Below are 22,387 nucleotides of genomic sequence, written 5' to 3'. Positions count from 1 at the left end.
GTACTATCTATAGCCAGTGTGTTAAGAGATCATGGGGGAAAGCTCATTGCCTTGTGTTTAAGTTTGCCATTCCGCTCACTCTCCTTAGGGTTGGGAGATGTTGGCATCTGGCTTGGGAGGACCTGTTCATGCTGCCTGTGTGAACCACAGTGTATTTCCGTGAAAGGCTCATGATTAGATCATGTCTGAAAACCACAGTCTGCTTTCGGAATGTATACTGTGTTACCCTGGCATGGAGTTCTCTCTGTTGGGACTAAACAAGAATCAAGATATCTCAATGATAAATATATGGAAATACTATCAGTAGTAGCAAAGCATAGGGAGGCCTAGGGTAGTATTTCGGTGCCAGAGCCCATGCCTGGCATGCAAGAGGCATGGTTTGAGTCTGAGACTCCGTTGAGAATCTGTAAAAAGCACGGCTTGTCTAAGCTCTCTGTCTTATATGTACCGTATACCCCAGCTTCCTCTTGCCAGACTTTTCTCCTCCTCCATTTCCTTGTTAAAGAAAATACAAGTGATACAGATTAGTTTTGAAAGTAAAATCTTCTAGTTTTCACACTGTGGTAGTTGGTTCGAAAGTTTTTCTTTAATTTACCAGACTGAATGAAGCAAATTGTGATCTGCACTTTCTGTGATGTTATTGTTTATTTCTATATATTTTGCTTATTTTCTGAGGCGAGGCTTTCTTTCTGCCTGTGTTCCATTCTTTTTTTATTTTTAAGAAAAATTGTGTGTATGTGCACACATGTGTATGTATGTGTGCATATTCATGTGTTTGGTATATGTGTGAGCAGGTTGTTTTGCTCATGCAGAGAGACCAGAGGCCAGAGGTTGATGTTAGATGTCCATTAACTACTTCACCTGTTCTGTGAGATTAGGTTTCCCACTGAACCCTGACACTTGAAGCTTTGGCTAGACTGTCTAGCCTCAACCCAATGGGTCCTATCTGCCTGTCTCTTTACAACCTCCCCCATCCCCCGCAGCCCCACAGTTTTTTTTTTTTCAGGCATGAGTAGCCACATCTGACGTTTTATGTAGATTTGAGGGATCTGAACGTAGGTCTTTACAGTTTTTGGCAATTTTTATTGGATATTTTTATTTATATTTGAATATTATCCCCTTTCCTGGTTTTCCCTCCATAACCCCCTATTCCATGCCCCCTCCCCTGCTTCTGTGAGGGTGTTCACTCACCTACCCACCACTTCCCTGCCCCGACGTTCCCCTACACTGGGGTATTGAGTCTTCACAGGGCCAAGGATCTTTCCTCTCAATGCCTGATAATGCCATCCTCTGCTACATATGCTGCTGAAGCCATGGGTCCCTCCATGTGTACTCTTTGGTTGGTGGTTTAGTCTCTAGGAGCTCTGGTGGGTCTGTTTGTTTGATAATGTTCTTCCTATGGGGTTGAAAAACCCCTTCGACTTCTTCAGTCCTTTTTCTAACTCCTCCATTGGGGAACACGTTCTCAGTCCAGTGGTTGGTTGAGAGTATCTGTATTTCTCAGGCTCTGGCAGAGCCTTTCAGGAGACAGCTGTGTCAGGCACCTGTCAGTATGCACTTCTTGGCATCCACAATATTGTCTGGGTTTGGTGACTGTCTATGGAATAGATCTCCAGGTGGGAAAGTCTCCTTTTTAAAGAAAAATTAATGAGCAGTTTTATTGAGATAGACTATATTTATAATTGGCCAAAATTGTCTTATTTGATGGCTTTCCGTATAGAGCCAGAGTTCAGAATCCATTTCCCACAGTCTATATTAAAGCACAGTGTTCCCAGAAGGAATCCCACTGGTATTAGTTATCACTTTCTCCCAAATCTGTATCACTCAGCAACCACTAATCTGCCTTCTGTCACTGTAGGTCTCCCTAGTCTGACATCATACGTAAAGGGTTGCATGCTGCTGGGGCTTGTGATGAGCTCGTCTCATCCAGATGGATGTGTTCAGCGATATCCATGCTGCAGCCTTTGCAAGAACCTTCTTTCTTTGTCTTATTAAACCCAATTCCATTGCTTGCATATATAATAATCACTTTTTTTGTTAGTCATTTGGTGGACAATTGGTTGTTTCTGTTTTCTTGGATCACACAATGATGATTTTATGAAAATGTGGGCACAAGATTTTGAGTGGGTTTGCTTTCATTTCTCTTTGCTAGATATGTAGGAGTCGAATTGCTGGAAGCTTCAGGAAAACTGAGTTTAGCTTTTGGAGAAACTATAGCTTCTTTCCTAAAGCCACAGCCCCATTTTACATTCTGATCAGCAATCTAGGATAACTCCAAGTTGGTTTTACAATATCTGTATTTTCTTACTTTCTGACTATAGCCATCAGAATGACTGCAGAGATGAATTCCTGGGTTTGATTTGTATTTCTCTAAGGCTGAATAATTTTGAACATCTTTTGCATGCTATGGCTGTTTGGGTGTTCTCTTCAAAAAAAAAGGTGTATTTATATTCTTTCTGTGGCACATGTATTTGAACAAAGGCTTTAGGTTGTCTCCTGAAATCTACATATTCATATCCACAGAAAAGTTAATTTGTGATTCCTAGTGGCCACAACCCTCTTGCCATCTCTCTGCATCTCAGGAACCACACAGAGTACTTGCTATGTTGCAGAGACGTTTTTGGGCATTTTTCCATGCTTGTATGTAAGCATGGAAAACGACATTTAAGTAATTAATTTGAAAATCTTAAAACACTACAGTTAAACTTCCATTTTTAGGTTTATTATTTTATGCATGTATTTTTTTGCCTGTGTAGGTGTATGTATGTGCACTGTGTGGGTACCCAGTACTTGTGAAGATTAGAAGGTACTCCTGGAACTGAAGTTACAAAACATTGTGAGCAACCATATGAGTGCCAGGAACCGACCCCAAGTCTTCTGAAAGAATAAGTGCTCAGAACCACTGATCATTCATAACCCCAGCCATCATTCTTGAGGTGGAGGTTTTCTGAAGTAAAGGTTCTGTGAATAGTGTATGTGTGTGTGTGTGTGTGTGTGTGTGTGTGTGTGTGTGTGTGTGTGTGTGTGTAGGTTAGAGGACAATCAGGTGTTGGTCCTTGCTTTCCAATTTGCATTTTGAGACAAACTTCCTCTTGCCATTGCTGAATTCCAAGCTAGCTGTTTGGTGAACTTTGAACTATGAGCTTTGGCCTTTTCACGGGTTCTAGGGAATCTGAACCTCCATCCTCATGTTTCCACAGCAAGCACTTTGTTCACTGAGTCACCTCTCCATCTCCTAAGGCCGTTTCAAAAACGGTAATTTGGGGAAGGAAATCACACATTGCACTCATCAAACCTGTGCTGGATTCAAATGAGAGGCACAATTTGGGGACATTGTCCTTAATGAGAAGCTCTAAGCCGTAGTGGACTGGTCAGGGTTAATGGTCTAGGAACTCCATTTGAAGGCCATATGCGGTGGTACTTGGGGTTGGCTGCCTGGGATTTATGTTATTGTTTAAGTTCATGTCTCTGGATTGTGGAAAGTGGAAGTGTTGGCTGCCACTCTCAGCTTGGAATCTGTAGTAAGCTCTGTAGTCAGTGATGGTCAGAGTGCGTACATATGAACCCTGCTAACATAGACGTCCTGCGGTTACTTCTGTGAGCTGCTGGGCCCAATTATTCACCCTCTGTAGACTTAGTATCTCATTGATAAAAAGACTTGTAAGAACTGCATACAGGTGCTCCAGAGAAGACTAAATCCTTGGCATTGTGCAGGTGAATGTCTGGAGAGGGTAGACTACATGGTCATCCTGCTGGTAATATTATTTTACCCCCTGGGTTGGATGCTGAATATGAAGACCTCTTTCTTCTTTCTGAAGAAAGTAGACTTTCTCCACTAATCTAAGGACTAAGAGGTTTTGTAAACTGAGCCTTGTAATCATCTCTGAGAGATGCTTTTCTTCTCAGATGAATCTCAGTCTAAGAGGACATCTGACTACAACACACTTGGCTTGTATCTATTAATCCCTTCCAGCCTTTGTCATCACTGTCAGAGGGAGCCTCAGGGGGCTTCCCAAATAGAATATGACAAAACAAATCCCAATCTTTGACTTTTTCTGAGCTAGATAATGTGCCTTCTAAGCAGTCAGCTTTTCCGATTGACCCCAAGACCCAGTAGGACTATGTAGAGAAGACTTCAGATCTTTAATGGAAAAAAATGTACAGATAAAAGTCCTTTATTTTGCCCAGGCTATTCTTGAACTCTGGCCTCAAATGATTCTTCTCTCTTATTCTTCCATTTGGGTGGGACTACAGGAGAGCAGGGATGTGTTTGGTTTCTGGGGTCAAACATCTTACACTTAAAAATCTCCCTAAAATTGGTGCAATTTTAAGGATAGCTTCCTGCAAAGCAAATCAACCTAAGGCACTTACAAACTAGATCCTTATTCTTTCAGGCAACACAGAGGTAAGCTACAGGAGTGGTATGTGCTTTCTCAAGAGTCTTGCAGCCACTCCCCTGCCCCCATGTGGGAAAGCATTCCTCAGAGGCAGCTCTTATCTTGGAGACATTTCTGAACAGAAGTTGTGTTTTGCCAACTGCCACTTAGGTTTAGCTGAAGGGCAGGGTCAGTGGGTGAAGGACTGGGAACCCTTCACTATTCGTCCTTGTGCTGGGGAGTGTCAGGTTGCTATCTGGGCCCCTCAGCTCAGCAGCAGGTTAGGTCTATAGTGTAGCAGGTGTAGGAGCATTTCCAGGAGGTACTTGAATTCTTATATGTAGACTTTGATGGCTGGTTCCTTTAAATTATTATTATTATTATTATTATTATTATTATTATTATTATTATTATTATTATTATTGATAATAGTTTGGGCTCATACGTGGGGGCAGCTAGAACGAAAGGTTCCTCTTTATAATACAACCATAAGATGTTATGAGATTCTGAATGACATGCTCTGGAGTAGGAAGTTTGCTGTTCTTTGTGTTTAATCCCTCTTTTGTAACTGCTCCTTTTGAGTCAAAGTCTCTTCCGTATGGATTGAATGTGTTTCTTCTCATCTTTCAATGTCACAAGAAATCAAACACAGAAGGGACATCTTAAGGATCAAAGCCCCGTGAAAATGGACGCTGTCCTGTAGTTTGCTTCTGGATGACTCTCAGAGGGAGGTGCCCTGTGGCGGCGGCGGTGCCCTCTTTCCTTCCTGAGTGGCCTTGTGTGCAGTCAACCTTTCTCAGAACAACACCGGGGCTTTGAACACCCCAGTAACAACAACAAACAGAAGCTTGGAAATTTGGGCCTAGTGAATACCTCATGCCTGCCAACCTCTGTTAGTCACAGCATTCTTGCTCTCCTACCGACTGGCCGACGGCTGAGGCTTCCCTTCCTGAACCACCCTCTTTCTCACAGAGCACCTTTTCCTCACAGCATTTTATGAGAACTAGTTCTTCGGAATGTGGGAAATTTGGTATTAAAATCTTAAAGGTTTTCAAGGTACTGTATTCACTTAAATTTTTTTGTATGTGGCATATACAAAATGTACATGTTTGTGTGTGCACATGTATGTGCCTGTATGTGTGCATTTGATGTGTGGTGTGTTGGGTAGAAGCCAGAGGTCAATTTTAGATGTTTTACTGTTTTCCACTTTAGTTTTTGAGACGGGGTCTCTCATGAACCTGGAGCTCAATGCTTTGCCCGTACTGGTTGTCCAGTGAAAGTTGGGTTACCCCTGTAGAAAATCAGAATTCTTTTTCTACTCTATTTTTTACCCTTTGGCTCTGGGGTTATAGATGTAGGCCTGTACCTAAATCTTTAGTATGGTTTCTGACTACTGCAATTCAGATCCACATGTTTGAACAAACTTTAAAGGGAAATCCCAGCAATCCAGCAGTTGAGTTAAAACCTAGCATATATGAAGCTCTGGGCTTAACCCCAACATCTGAACAAAAACAAACAGAAGGATGAACAGGGTGGAAGGGCTAGAAAACATAACAAAAGGAAAGTCCTACAAGTTAAAAAAAAAAAAAGAAGAAAAGAAAGAGCCCATTAATGGCCCTAAACATTTGTGTTGAATTAAAAAAAAATTAAAGACTGAGATGAAATTTTTTTTCTATTTTTAAATACCCTGTAAAAATTAAGATTAAAAATCTTAATGTGATAACTTAAAAAAATAGGAAAAAAAATGTTTAGGCAAGGAGTGTCCTTTATTGAAAATTCCTTTAAACCTCCTAGAAAAAGAATCTCTCAAAATTGTGTCCTCAGGGAACAATCCTGAGATCTCCTCAGAAAAATCCCTGGCCAGGCGTTTAGAGGAGTTTCCAATAGCCTATCACCTCTAGATTCTCACAATATTTACATATATTATATGGCCACAATGCTTTTTCTTCCACGTTACACCTTCGCTTTGCAAGATAGAAAGCAATAGCAGATGCTTGCATACAGCCCAGGTAGGTATGGTGGGTGCAGCAATGTCAGCTGGTGGACAGAGTACAGCGGGCTTAAATAGGTCGTAACACAGCAGAGGCTAAGAGGGCACAAGGGGGAGACTTAATCCAGATTTCATTCTAGACGGCACAGGAGTAGACAGAAGCCTAAAAGGATCAGCCTGAAGAGAACGCTCGGAGGTGAATTCAGGGGCTTGTGAGTAGAACGTGGATGTAAAGTCTGGACATTGAGGAAGGGAGGAGAGTGCCCCGTATGTGGCTGTCAGTGAGAGGGACAGGAACATTGTGAAGTACTTCCAATACCCGCAAGACAATGCGGAGCCACTGGGTAGATTCAGGTGAGACTGACTTGCACACTTAGTCACTCTACAAAGACTATGGGCTTTATTGAAGAGATTGGGCAAAAGAAAAGCAACCCAGAAACAGGAAGGTCTGGGAGACAGTCAGTAAAAAATGTAATGGTGACTTTAGCTAGGGGAAGCAGAGGCATTAGCTAGGTTGGTGGATGTATAGGCACAGACCTAGATAACACATGAGCTGTTTTGGACATAGGCCCAGCAGTGATTTACTGAACAGGAAGCTAGGTGACCACTGAAGGTCTGGGTTTGCTCTTGTTTGAGAGGCCTAGCAACTTAACAGGCTGATAGGAGAGGAAAACGGTTTTCTGAGCAACAAGTCAGGTGTTGGAGAAACCAGTGGTATACAACTGTTCGTGTTGATTGGTGCTGAAACAGATAGTACGCAGTAGCTTCTGTGAGAATGTGTTCCAGAGACCAGCAGGTGGGTGACATGGTGGCTCATTAGTTTTGAAAAATTTCCAGTTCTGAAACATGCGTTGTGAGTGTCTTAATCCCGAGGTCACTGAGTTCCCTAGACCTGTGCACCCCCCCCCCCAAATAAAACATAATTCCTGCTTCCATTATAGCCAGTAACTGCTTTGTACTTCTCTGACAATTACCTTTTAACTGAGACCTTTCCTGGAACCTGGAGTACAAAGAGAGCCAGGGGACAGGGCAGGGGTGGGGGTGAGGATGCGGCTGGTACTTTTAACACATTCCACAACTAAACATAAAGATTTGGATGTATAAAAGCTATTATTCAATGCTTTAAACAACATGATTCATTTTGGCTACCATAGGTTTTCCTATTTATATCAAGTCTAAATACATTTTCTATACTAAATATATTATCTTGTGTATTCAAAATGCCCTATTAGGCTTGGCATAAGTTACTGTGTAAAATTGTATTAGCTATTTAATTGGGAATAAATTGTTTTTTTTTCCTACAAAAAAAAAATTAGAAGTTTGTATAGATGCTGAGTTTTCCAACTGTTAGTTACAAAGAGTAGCTGTATCATACATAATAAAATTTTAGAGAAAACAGAAAAAAAAAAAAAAAGATTTGGAGCAAGATTCAGGGTGGAAGCAAGGTCACGCTCAATAGAAAAGATAAAAGAGAGAAGGAAAACATAATCCACTTTTTAATTCAGGGTGCATCTTCAGTAAGGATGGGAGTGTTCTGGCTTTGAACATGGTCACCTTGGTACAGTGAGGAGCCCTATGGAGCCTAATTGAGTAGCAGTTTTGGTAGGGAAAGGATGGACAGGCTAAGTTTGAAATCAAACTATTACGCTCCTTCTCATATCTGATAAGGGGAGCAGTTATGTGTTGTGTAAGGGATTAGCTGAATTGCAGACATGAGCGAACTGCCTATCTCTGGTGGCAATAAGAGGTCACTGTCCCCGAACTTTGTCCTCTCTTTTACTATACTACTTCAATGCACATGGCCTCTGTGGATGGAGAGTCAGAAATCATTGAGCACAGAATACACAACAGAGAAGTTGTCTGTTTGTTGTTCAATATTCTCATGTTTTAAGGGTGCTGCTATAGATGTTTTCAAACTTCTAAACATTCAAGGCAGCAAAAGGAGAGGCTGGTTTCCTGGCAGTAAAATGGCACCTTTTTTTTTTATATATACATTTCATTTGTTATTATTGCTTTTAAGTGGAAGGAATTTGGTCACTTCAAAATTTTTTTGGAAGTCGAACATACATAACAAAGAGTTGATAATAATCAAGAGCCACTGAGATTCATTACGATGGCGACATTCTCTGAGAGGATACTGCCTAAATGAGCAGCTTGTGCTGGTTGGTGCTTCTGGGTCAGCAGGTACAAGCTGGAGTCATCCTGGAAGTGGAAACCTCATCGGTGTAATCAATTCTACCGGAGTCTCCCATAGACAAGTTTTTGGGGAAATTTTCTTGATTAATTATTGATGTGGGAGAACCCAGACCACTGTAGGTGGTGCTAACAATAGGAAGGTGGTCCTAGGTGGTTTAAGAAAGGAAGTTGTTAGAAGGAGCAAATCAGGGAGAGCAAGGCAGTAAGCAGCACTCCTCCCTGGTGTCTGCCCTAGCTCCTGCTTCCAGGTTCCTGACCTGCTTAAGTTCCTGCCCCAGTTTCTCTCAGTGACTGCATTGTTAGCTGGAAATATAAGATGTGATAAAGCTATGTGACCTAAGTTGATTTTGATCACAGCAAGAGAGATGATGATGATGATGATAATGATAATAATAAAGCATACCTTGTGTTTTTTACTTATAAATTGACAATCTGAATGGAGAACAATGTAGACATATCTGCATTGACTTGGATTTTGACTCTACAAAAACAGATGTGCATGAAAGCTATGCTTTCAGGGACATTTTTTACAAAATGAAGAATGAGAAACATTTGCATGAGTGGGTTATTTGATTTGTATAAGGATTTTGTATAAGAAAATACTGGTTTTTCTTATACCATAAACAAAATCCATAAACAAAACTGTAAGATTATTGTTAATATCGTTATTAATGTTAAATCACTGAGACATAGGGATACCTATTTATGTGAAATTTGTCATTATATATTTATAAGTGCACAGAATAGCTTTGGCAAACTATCCACTGAAGCACACAGAACTCAGCTCTAAAAGAGAAACTGGTACAGGAGTGAGATGAACAGTTCACTTTTGCATGAGCTTCTGTTGTCTTTTGCAAATTCTGTACTATTTATGGAATTACTTATTAGAAGGTACGTTTTGGGAAGACAGCTCAGAAGTAGAGTAATATGTGAGGTCTATGTGACCTATATGAAGCCTGGGTTTTATTGCTGGCATCGGGAGAACAAAAGAACGCCCACGTCAGAAAAACTGACAGAACCTGCTTTAGCCTATTCCAGGATGGAAACTTGGGGTATAAAAATTAAAGGTGCGTGACATTAGAACATTTGCAACTATCTTTTTGGTTTGTTTATTGCTATGTGACAACACAGTTGTAGAGGGTTTGAGGCAACCTTAATCATTATTTTTAAAATGGAGATAGAGTGTCTCTGTGCCACAAATTAATGGACATGGAAGTTTATTATTGGAGAATAACAGTAGGCCCTGGGGTTATTTGCCCAGGAAGAGGAAGATTTATATATTTTGGCTGGAGATATGGTTGACTTGTTAAGAGCACTTGCTACTCTTCCAGAGGATCCATGCTTGGTTCTAAGAACCTACTTTAGGTGGCTTATAACTGCCTAGAACCCTGGCCCTATAGGTCCACTGCCCTCTTCTGGCCTTTGTGGGCTTTCCACCCTCACATAACACACAGTTAACTATAAAATAATCTTTTAAACAGACTTAAACATACCTTTTGCTGGCTGGAGTCACCTGCAGGCTAGAGAAGAGAGTGAGTCTGTTTTAGTTTTTCTCTCTTCCACATCTTTTCCTTTACCTCAAATTCCTGTTTCTTGAGTGCAGATAGCTGTAGATGCAGTAATTTTGAGGTCCATGTTTTAAAATTTATTTTAAAGAGATATTCCTATTTACTATATAGCAGAAAGATTGTATTCCCTCTTCACTGTTCAATAGGATGCAATGAATGTTCCCAATCTATCTTCAATTTGGGGGATGCTTTTCATTATGTCTTAGTCACTTTCCTACTGTTGTGACAAAGGATCATAACCAATTTATAGGAAAAATGTGTAATGGGGCTTACAGATTCAGAGGATGAGTCCATGACCATTATGGCGAGGTTCAGGGCAGAAGGTAGATAGATGCCCGAGCAGAAGTGGAGAGCTTACATCTGACCCACAATCAAAAGGTAGAGAGAGGGATAGAGATAGAGACAGAGACACACAGTGATAGATAAAATTATTTGTTGCTACTTCATAACTGTAGTTTTGCTGTTGTTATAATTCATAATGTAAATATCTGATATGCAGAATATCTGATATATGGCCCCCATGAAATCCATAAGGTTGAGAACTAGTGTTTTAGATAAAGCCTATTCTTCTGCATAATGTAGCAATTATTAGTGCTAGCTATGCAATTATGAGTATTATTTTAGCTAAAAAAACACATCTGAGCATACATGAAAGGCTATGTTAATGTAGGATTTTGAATTGTATTGTTGACTTAGTGACCACTCTTGTGTGTATGTGTGTGTAGTAGATAAACGTGTGCATTTGTGTCTGCGCACATATGACTGTTGCCTACAATATTATTAGTTTTTCTCAGAACATCTCCTTTTACCTAGGTGCTTCCTTCCAATTTCTGCATTTCTCATTCAGTTTGGTCATTGTAGTCAAAACTGTCATCCTCTTCAGTTTGAGTGTAGTTTTAATCACAAAGGAAGTATTTCCTTGAGACTTCCTACTTGTGTAATAATTCACCTATTTTCACCGAGACAAAACCTGCTTTGAATTCAGGCATAAAGTCACCATTATGGATAAGAGCTGTTCTTTATTTAGTCCCTGAACACTTTCTTCTGTACCTTAAACTTGGATTTTGTTTGTTTTTTTTTCTTTTTCTTTTTTGCTCCTCCCTGACACTTTTTTTTGAACATCTTAACAACATTGTTGAATTCTTTAGTCACTATGGTTTAATGACAGTACTCAATAGCTCGATAAAACTGGTCAAGGATCCTTAATAGCAATAGCTCTTAGTGTATTAAGGGATCTTCCCAAGTTGACAAAAACATTGCTTTTCACCATGATACATTACCAATGAGGAATGTAGGCAAATCACCCATATTAAAAAAAATCCAACCTCTACAATATGTATTTATTTATGTGTGTATGTACAAGTCCATGCCACAATGTGTGAGTGGCAGTCAGAAGACAATCTGTGGGTTCCCTCCCTTCACCATGTGAGTATGGGTCACTGAATTCAGGCTTTCAGGCCTGGTGTCATATACCTTTACCTGCTGAGCCATTAACCTGTCCATGCCAACAGTTTCTGGTTTTAAATAAAAACATTTTCATAGCACATATTTTGATTATTTTCCCCTTCTCCAGTTCTCCCCAATTCCCACTTACATCCCCATCCAACTTCGTGTTCTTTTTGTCCCTTCTCTTTAAAAAAAATAATCCACAAAGCAAAAGCAAACACACAAACCCGAAATCTCCTGCAAAAATTCACAAATATGAGAATTTGAAGAGCATGGCATTGTCTGGCATTAATAGGAGGAGAAGCCCTTGGTTCTGTGAAGGCTTGTTTCCCCAGTGTAGGGGAATGCCAAGGCATTGAGGGGGGAGTGGGTGGGTAGGAGTGGGAACATCTTCATATAAGCAGGGGTATGGGAGAGGGGAGAAAGGGGATAACATTTGAAATGTAAATACATAAAATATCCAATAAAAAAAAAAAAGAACATTTAAAAGACCAATAAGACAAAATGAAGTTAAACATTCAGAGATAACCATGGAGTTTTTTGTTTTTGTTTTTGTCTTGGCCAATTACTGTGGGGCATGGGGCCTGCCCTAGAGTATAGTTGATATACCCAGTGACACTCCAGAGTAGAAAACTGATTTTTGCTTTACCAGCGGGTATTATTTGCAAATAGCTTCTTGGTTAGGTTTCAGACCCCATTTCTTTCCCACCAAGGCTAAGACTCTATCTAGTTTGAACCTGTGTGGCTCTTAAGCATGCTGTCACAGACTCTGTGAGTTCATGTATTAGAAGATATTGTTACCTTGAAGTCATTTATTGTGTCTGGCTCTTACAGTCTTTCTGCCTTCTGTTTAGCAAGGTCCCCTGAGCCCTGAGGGGGAGGAGTGTGATGAAGACATTCCATTTAGGACTTACTATTCCAGAGCCTTTCACTCTGCACATTGTTCAGTTGTGAGTTCCTGTGTTTGTTCCCATCAATTGCAAGAAGAAGCTTCTCCAATGATGGATAAGCAAGACACTGGTCTATGGGCATAGAGAATGTCATTGGGAGTCATTTTATTGCTACGTTTCTTTAGCTGGAGAATTGAATTTAGGTTGTCAGGCTTGGTGGTATATACCATTATCTGCTGAGCCATCAACCTGGTCATGAGAACATGATAATAGGAGTACATTTTCTTCTAGGCCCATGACCAATCTAGACCATTGGTTGCACCCATAACATTTATGCCACTGTTGCACCAGTGTATCTTACAGGGAGGTCAATGTCTCTGGGTTTGTCATGGGAGATGTTGATGATTATTTTTCAACTCCATTAGCATGCATGAAACATTTTCAGTACCATAAATGCTTTTCTTTAGGGGTCAAACTACTAGCTGGGCACTAGTTCAATGTCTCCGTGTTCAAGGACATAAATTAGGTGTCTTCTGCATTAGGGTTTTTCTAACAGGTTGTGGAGAGCAACCAGTTGTCTTGGCAATAGTTCTTTTGGGGTGGTCATAGGCCCCTTTGTCCAGTGACTCAACAAGCTATAATCCATTCCTGGCACTGGACACTTTACTTGTATATACCTACATATTTAAATCTGCTTCTATAGCTTTCCTAAAATGCATTGTGTAGCACAGGCTAGTCCTGAATCCGTAGTGATCCTCCGGATTTAGTCTGTGAGGACTGGTATTACAGGCACAAGCTACCATACTTAGTTCTTTTCTCTTATTATTTTAGAGGAGGGTTTGTTTGATTTATGCATATATCTATTCATTTAGAATGAGGTTCTCTCCATATAGGCTTGGCTATTCTGTAACTTGCTTTGTACATCAGGATGACCCCAAACTCACAGATTCACTTGCCTTTGCTACCTGACTATTGGGATTGAAGGCATACACAATCATGTCCTGCTATTTAAAGAGATTTTGAATTTGTCCAATTATCTGCTCCCCTCTCCCCCAGTGTGAGATAGGTTGACACTGTATAGCCCAAGAAGGTCTGGAACTCTTGGCAATCCTCCTGCTTCAGTCTCATGTGTGCCAGACTGATAAGTCAGTGCACCATGTCCAGATACATCAACCTTTAAGAAGCAAAGTCCTTGTGTTCTTTCTGTTGTGTTATATCAAAGCTCAAGTATTCCCTGTGAATAACGATGAATAACACTTACCCTGAAATATCCAATATATTTCTTTAGAAAGTCACATTTCTTTTAACTTTTAGTTAATTATTTTAAACATGTAATTTTATAGGTGTGATATTTGGAATGTAAAACTCCCTTCTACAGATCACGTGAACATGTAGTTTCCAGGGATGCTGGGGATCCTGTTGGTGTCATTGTTTTGGTGCATGTGAAGCTGTTTTGGGATATATAGCTTAGCCAGCCAAAATGGGTTACTTGGGTGGACTGTGAAGGTGATATCCATCTCTGGCTTCAGCTTGACCTCTCTGTGTTTTCTGTTCTACTTGGATGGCTAGGACCTCTGTGCTCCCTGCTCCCTGCCTTCACTATGTGGTGGGCTGACACTTGGAAACTGTGAGTCGGAACTAACCTTTCATCCAGAGGTTGTTTAGTCAGGTATTTTTCATAGCAATACAAAAAGTAACATAGTCAGGTGATCCCAGAAAGTGTGTCTCAGACTAGGAAACAGACGTGGGTAGAGCCTTACTGACATTTTGGAAAGTTTGATGTGATTGTTTGGAGGCATTAAACAAAGACCATCTGTAGGAACCAGGATGCAGCTCAGTGGCTGATGACCTTCTATAATGCAGAGGCTCCTCAGCTTGTGCATGAGCTAATAGCCAACACATCAGAAGTGAGAGGGCCTTTCATGTATCTGCCTGGAAGGTCTTAACAGGTTAGAACTGTTACAAAACAGACATCCTGGCATTTCGTCTAAAGCTCTACATTTAATTATCCAAGGACACTTGTTAAAAAAAAACAAAAAATGAGGTTTTTATTTCCTCCTGTTTCCTTATAAAAAGACTGAGCACTCCCAGAGATCCCAAGTGTCTTACGTTTACATTTTTCCTCCTTAAGAGACTGGACACCGTGTGTTACCACTGAGGGAAAGTTAACTTTCAGTGACACTGGAAACTGGAGATTTGAAATCTTGAGGGTTTGAGGACTTTAATGTAATGTAAGAATATCATTGAAGGCATGGTATCACTTCCGTTTGCAAAGTCATTATATGTGGAGGTCACTGGCTTTGCCACTAACCTTCTATTTGGCCATGTGAAGTGAACAAAAATGTATTGTTTATTTACCTATGAGTTCATAAAGTCTAGAAATTCATTCTGAAATTCCAAATGATTTTTCCATACTGTCTTTAACTTAAACAGATAAAAAATGCATTTTAGTGGCCTGTAGGTTATTTGGCTGATGTTCCCTTTTCAAAAAATTACTAATATAAAAATGGCTCACTTTACTGTCAGAAAAGAGAAAAAAGAATAAGGTAGTTCTATGTTTTCTTTCTGCATGTATTAAATCCTGCCTTCTGGAAAGAATATTTAAAGCAAAACCCATCAACACACTCCATGGTAGTATTGGTGGAACAGAAATGAAATTCTTGGACCTTTTAGGTTAGGTTGCTATTTTTTTCCTGAGATTGTTTCTCCTGTATTGGTTAATTTAGAAGAGGCATCCTTGCAGAGTTCATACAATATGTGTACAACACTTCCCGGAGCTAATTTTCTCAGAGTGACCTGTCTTCCCTGAGCTAGCAGATGGTTCATCTGTGGGGTACTTAGTTTGATGGAAGGAATTGTTTTTTCATTTGAACTATTTTTTTCCCCTACAGATTGTAACTTCCAAGATAATGACGTCTTTAAGTAGAATCTACAAGGACTGGTCTTTGTCTCCTTGTCTCTTTGTCTCTCTGTCTGTCTCCCTCCTTTCCTCTGTGCTCTCATCTCTCTCCCTGTACCAGCTTTACTCCGTGTGTGTGTGTGTGTGTGTGTGTGTGTGTGTGTGTGTGTGTGTGTGTGTACACTGTGTGATTGTGTATATGGCAGCTGGAAGTTGATATTGGGCATCTTGATTGCTTGCTATCTTATAATTGGAGGCAGGTCTTTCACTTGATCCCTGTGCACATTTACACCATTAGTCTAGCCACATAGATTGTTCCAGGGACTCCTTGTTTCTGCCTCCAGCATGCTGGGAGTACAGGTGCACACCCACACATGCTGTGTGGGTACTGGAAATTTGAACCTAAGACCTTATTGTTGCATGGCAAGTAAGTGTTTTATCTACAGATTTAGTACTCTAGCCCAGACAATGCTCGTCTCTTTCTCTTTTGGAGGTTCTAGGTTTGGAATGCAGGGTCTTACACAGGCTCAGCAAACCCTCTGCTCCTGCCTTGTATCTGTGGTGCATAGCATCTTCCTTTAAAGTAGGTCATAATTTAGTTAGCAAAGAAAGGTATCAGAAGGTGTGTAGCTAAACCTGTTGTTGCTGTGCTGTGTGTGTAGAACAGGTGAGATCCAAGTGGGAGTAAGCCATCTTCATTGGAGAGGTTTTGTGACCTTTCTGAAGGTATAAACATTTTTATGAAGAAAATAAATGATCCATCTCTTCATTTCCTGTTACCTCAGTAACTTAGCCCCATGGATGCTAATACAAATGAGCTGGGTTTAAAAACAAAGGGCGTCCTCTAAGACTGTCTTCAGAGATTCTCCAAAGAGAATCTGTGTTCTGAAACTACTCCACGCCCTAGCGCCTGGGAGTGTGGCTCAGTGGTAGAGCCCTTGTCAGGCATGTGACAGTGCGTATTTCATTCATCAGCACAGCAAAGAGAAAACCAATACCATGAGCCAGCCCGTTCATGGCTGGTGGCTGTTTCAGGGCCTGTCTCTAGATGTTTTTTTTTCCCACTTTTACTTCGGTTCTAAGATTGAATATAAAAGTTAATTTTACCTTGGGGTGAAGAAAACTAAGGTCAACACTGTTTCTGCTCTGCCTTTTCTTCCTTCAAGGTCAAATAAAAATGAATAAAAGAATGAGAAAAGGAAGGAAGGGAGACAAGAAAGAAGAAAAGAAGGAAGGAAGAAAGAAAAATAAAAATAAAAGTAAAGTCAGAAAGAAAGAAAGAAAGAAAAAAGAAAGAAAGAAAGAAAGAAAGGAAGAAAGAAAGAAGAAAGAATACTCAATCCATGGTGGCAGCTACAGTGCCATATCTTCACTATGTAGCACAGGCAGGCTTTGAACTATCCTTCTTTCTGTCCTGGCTTCCTGAACACTGGGATCAGAGGCCTTTGCTGTACATCTGAGATACAGGAAGCGCAGGAAGGAAGTTTCTATGTTTTTGTTATATCACAGTCTTCCTGGCTATACCTTTGAAAGGAAAATTCTGTGCAATGGTACCTGCAGCTTTATTTTTGAATATGTCCATTTTGTTGTTCATTCAGCAGTACTTGGGTTGGAGCCTAGACCAACATCAATGACTGGCACTAGGTCTATATCTCCTGGAGTTTAAGGAGAAATAAATGGGCAGATAAGGCCATTACATCATATTATGAGGAGTTCTGTGAGGGAGAGTTAGAGGGTCCCACACTGTTCTGTGGCAAAAATACATGGGAGTTGGGTTGCTAACAACCTAAAGCTAATTTTACCCTGTATTATGTCTAATGATAATAGTCAAGGTTTATAGAGACCCAGTAAGGCCTTGGAAGAAATCCAAGCTTTCAAGGAAAAACTTCTCAATAGCTCTGTGATGGAGTCAACTATTTATTTTAGTGCTAGTATTGAACCCCAATGATAAGCACACACTCTACCACTAAACTGGGTACCCAGATGAGCTAGCCTTGGCTATCATTTCTATTTTTGCACATGAGAAAACCGATATGAAAAATATTGAGTTCTTTGGTCAGAAAGTCTCATCACAGAGCTGTTATCTAGTTCTTGAAAAGAATAGGCTGAAAGGGTGGAGGGGTGGCTCAGCAGTTAAAAGCACTGGCTGCTCTCAGAGAATGTTTGATCCCAACACAAACATGGTTACTCACAACTGTCGTGACTCCAGCTCCAGGGCCCTCATCTGGCGTCTGGAGGCACCAGACACACATGCAGTGCCCTTACATACATGCAGGCAAAACACTCATTTGCATGAAAACTAGAAATAAATATTTTTTAAAAAAGGAATGGGCTGATATCAGCTTGCTTAGTATGTTTATAGAAACTCCTAAACTGGGGCCCATATCTGCAGCCTCTTATTTGTTTGTTTATTTATGAACCTGTATGTGGAGGGAGCATATTGCTGTGCTACCTAGTCTGGTCTCTTGGAACCGGTTGATCCTCAGTTTCTGAAATAGTGGGGGCACCAATTGAATGGTGTTGTATCTGGTTTACAATGCTCTGTAACAGTCCATTGTACCTATGAGGTGTTATGTCAGTCTTTACTTCTTTCCCCTTTCCACTTCTTAATATCAGGAATCTACAGGAGTCCCAGTGCTTAGCATAGAGGGCTGTACAAAGGAGTTTTCAATTATTTAATAAATTCAAATATTTCAAAATTCAGAGTTGAGGAGAAATTCTTTGAGGACATATTAATGCCCCTATAGCACTTTTGTTGATGCTTCACAAAAATTAGATATTTAATGTGAATGTAGAGTAGGTAGGTTAATGTTTCTTATAGGGATGGGGTTTAAGGATTCTAAATGATTGTAATAATAGACATCATGAACTCAGGTCCATTTAGTTAGTTTTAAATTCTGAAACTTTGTATTTTTCCAGATTAATATTTTTAGTGGTTTCTCTGGTTTGTTGAATGCTACTTAATGCATAAAAATAGTTGTAGACTATGTAAAAGGGTTAAGAGGACAGACAGAGTTGAGGTGACCCTGGCCTTCATTTTGTGAGTTTTGCTTGAATAGATACTGATGTTAAATGCACAAGATCCAACTGCCCCATCTCTGTTCTGATTAAGATCTTGACTCTGTTGTCATTGTTGTATTCGGCAGTAAGCTCTCAGACTGAGGATTAGAGTACATCCCTCCCATTTTGTTATAGTTTGCATGGATGTCTAAAGTGATATCCACACTTCTAATCTTAGGCTTTATGGTATCAGAATATATCATGAGGGAGCTGAAGAGTTGACTCAGTGTTAACAGCACTTGATAGTCTTTCAGAGAATTTGGTTGCAGTTCTCAAAACCCATGTGGTTGGTGGCTTACAGCTCCAACTCAAGGAGATATGAGACCATCTTTTGGCTTCGTGCAGCAGCTAAGCATACATGTGGTGCATATACACATCTGCAGGCAAACCATCTTTACATACTAAACAAACTTAGAATGAATAAATAAAATAAATCAAAAGATATTCTCACACTTTGACAAATCCAAACATATATGTTATTTGGGTTCAGTGTCTTCTGTTTCCAGACTTTGAGTGCTGTTTATAGAGGAGGTTGGATATGGCTTGAATTTTGTAGGATGGAAGGCACTTTGTTAGAAGGAACAGCGAATCTCAATCCCCCATGTAGGTTTTGTACCATGAAGTGATGTTGCCAATGGGAAGCTGTGCTCACAGACTATCTAAAGAAATTGTCAGGATCACACTGTGCCTTCATATACTTTCCAGTCTTTTGAAATCTTAGCCACATTGGGATGTAATAAGTGATGAGTTTAAAGTATTGAGAGTATCATATTCATGTGGTAGGATAGTGGCACATGACATGGAAATAAGTCTTAACAGGTTTCAGGGAACACGAGTTACAGCCTTACTAAGATGTTGTTACTCAAGAAGAGATTCTGCATGAATTAATTTTTATTTTGTGTGACCATTTGACTATAGATGCTGCTGAGTGCTTAGCCTACTTTGGTTTGGTCGGTCTTGGCCTCGTGTGTGTGTGTGTGTGTGTGTGTGTGTGTGTGTGTGTGTGTTTGTGTGTGTAAGTGTGTTTGTGCATGGGTAGACAGAAACTGACATAGGTGTCTTCCCCTATTGCTAAGTCAGCTAGATTAGCTTTCAGTAAGCCCCAGAGATCTTCACCTGGCTTTTCTGCTGAGTGCTAGGGATCTGGTCTCAGGGCATCATGCGTGTTCAACAAGCACTCTGTCTACTGAGTTGTGTCTTCAGCTCCTCATCTTGGTATTTTAATGAAGATCATGATAATTATGCATATCTTGCCTACCTAATTTATCATAGCTATGCCATACTCTCACTTCATTCAAACAGATCACAGGTTATGTTTTTCCCTGTTTCAGAAATCCTGGATTGAAGGAGTATTCTACAAGAGAGAATGCAACAAATTCATACCCAGCTCAGAGGAACCTCACAGGTACAGCTTACTTTAAATTACATTCTTTTTTTAAAGCAACAGTACGTTGAGTGCTGTTTGAAGAAATTTAGAAATATCACTTATGTAGAGGTTTTGATGATATCTATGGAATGATGTATTTATTCATCTCAATGCATTTCTTCCTTTACTCCATAAAAACATGCCATGGGTACTGTAGAAAATCCAATAAGAGAAGGGATTTTGTCAGTTACCCTGTAATAGCTGCCAGGCCCAAAAAGTCTATTTAAAGAAGTAATCAATTCAAAAGAGGAAACATCACATGTATCAACAGCATTACACTGTCTGTGGTGGATTCCATTCCACGTGGCACTGTAGTTCCTCTTGGGGGCAGGACATGTGACATAGAAGTATTAGGCTGTAACCCAAGTTTGGGCAAATAATTTTTACTATCTTCATATTGAATATTCCAAATGTTGTGACTATTCTTTATCCCAAGTAAAGTATCCATGGGACATGATAACTGTTAAGGACACATTACAGACATTGCAGAGATCCAAGAAGTCACCAGACTTAGTTATGTTTTCCTCTGGGGGCTTTATGTGTATGTAGATTGTAGGCAGCAGGGGTGAGTTTGAGAACTCTGAGTTCTGGGCAACCCTATGGAAACTCCACTTGTAGGACAAAGGTCAGCAAGGCAGCTGCTGGTGAAAAGCAGGGAAAGAAAGGTCTACGGAAAATTCCTCAGGGTAATCAGGTTCATGAGGTTAGGACTGGATGTCATTGACCTGATGGAAAATTGATAGGGAAATAGAAAAGAAATATTTTAATTAGGTAGCTAGTCTATTTTAGATTCCTTGTGCCGTTGGCCTTGTATGCATTTAAACTTTAGAAGTCATGAGTATATGGGGTGCATGGTAAGGTTCTTTGGCAAGGATTAAAATGGTGTTCTTTGCCTTTGTTAAACATTGACTAGTCCCACCCTCACTGAATTACCCGTGGTTGGAAATCCCAGTGATTGGAAATTCTCATTTCATCTATTTATAAAATGTTTATAGGATGCCAAGGTAACACTGTTTTTCCCCTCTTTCCATTCATCTTTTATAGTATCATGTGATGGGATGATAGGCATAGGGTAGAGCAGACTGAGGTCCAAGTCACTCCATTCACTTTAAGTGGAAAATCGTCTTCATCATCTCTTCGGATGTCAGGAACAGTGTCAAAATATGAAGTGTGTAACCACACTTCCTTAGATGCAAGGAAAGTGTTGGGTGTGAAACAGAGCTCAGTGTTTGAGCGTTCACTTAGTGTCCATGGGCCTCTACCATCAGCCTCCAGTTTCAGAGAAAAGATACATATTTATTTTAAGATAGGTTCTCAGTATGCAGCCCTAGTTGGCCTTAAATTCATCATTCTCCTGCCTTAGCTTTCTGGGTGTTGGAACTACAGACACATGCCAGTGTGCCTGGCTCCACTGACCATAATCCTATGAAAGACCCATGAAAGAATTTCTACATTTACAGAGGAAAATAACCATGTCTCTATGTTCACGTGATGCCAAAATATGTAATAGATGACTGTGGTCATTCTTACACAGTCTATTTTCTTGGGCTCTAGCAAGAATCTCAAGAAGCATGGCTTACTTGTTTTTGCCAGTACCATGGGTAGGAAGTTGGTAATGTATCTCTCACTTCTCAACCATGTGACAAAACAGATAAACGCAATTCGGGAAGAAAGCATTTTCGGAGGAAGGATTGACTTTGTCTCAGTATAACATGTAGGGTAGTCTACTCTGTCACCCGGGTGAGGCAAGATCTTGTTTACACTGTTCATACAAGAAAACAGAAACTGTGGTTGGAATGAGCGGTAAGTCATTACCTTCAAGAGCAGGCCATTAAGTGAAGTATTTCTGCCAGCCAGGCCTCACCTCCTGAAGGTTGCAAGCCTTTAACCAACACCACAAGCCTTGGGCTGTCGGACTGGAATTCCAACATTCAAAGCATTAGCCTGGGGATGGGGTGGGGTCAGAGTCACACAGTAAAACCAGTAGTTCTCTGTTTACCATGAACAAAAATTTTCTCTTTATTAGTATTTCTTTAGCTCCTAATAAGACAGCAAACCTAATAGGCTTGATTTTAACTTCTCCTTTTTCCTTAATTTTAAGAAAAGACATCAAGGATAGTACAGGAGAAGTGAAAGCTAGAATGTCAGACTCTAAGCATCTTACACTTCTCCTAATTTTATAAGCAATACCTTTTTTTCTCCTCTTGAAAAACTATAGTTTTTAAAATTTCATTACATTGAAATTAGGATGATTGATAAATCTATCTTGGAAGTTTTTCTGAATTATAAAGAGAAAACTTTATTATTAAAAACTTTATTATTAATTATATATATTATATATTTATATATCATTAACTTATTATAAGTAATTATATGTATATTAAGTCCTAACTCATTTTATAAATTCAATAAAATGCTCATCAAAGTCTTGAAAGATTTTTCAAGAGATTTAAAATTTATATTGATATATATGTGTCCAGCAAAAAAAGCAATTTCAACCCTTCTTTTAAAAAATCTATCTATCTATCTATCTATC

At 39.9% G+C, this 22,387-nt stretch overlaps 1 protein-coding gene across 1 annotated transcript in view; it reads left to right on the top strand.

The window, feature by feature from the left end:
* The window catches only part of TRPM6 (transient receptor potential cation channel subfamily M member 6), a gene marked incomplete at both ends in the record, with an annotated part of 141,027 nt that overhangs the window by 4,599 nt on the left and 114,041 nt on the right, over window positions 1-22,387 (top strand). The window contains 1 exon segment of the mRNA XM_080912911.1: window positions 19,757-19,830. Coding sequence (XP_080769037.1) covers window positions 19,757-19,830 — 74 coding nt within the window.

The sequence above is a fragment of the Micromys minutus genome, assembly GCF_963924665.1.
Source record: "Micromys minutus genome assembly, chromosome: 2".
In the NCBI taxonomy this organism is placed as follows: Eukaryota; Metazoa; Chordata; class Mammalia; order Rodentia; family Muridae; genus Micromys; species Micromys minutus.
This window is presented reverse-complemented; position numbering and strand designations above follow the sequence as displayed.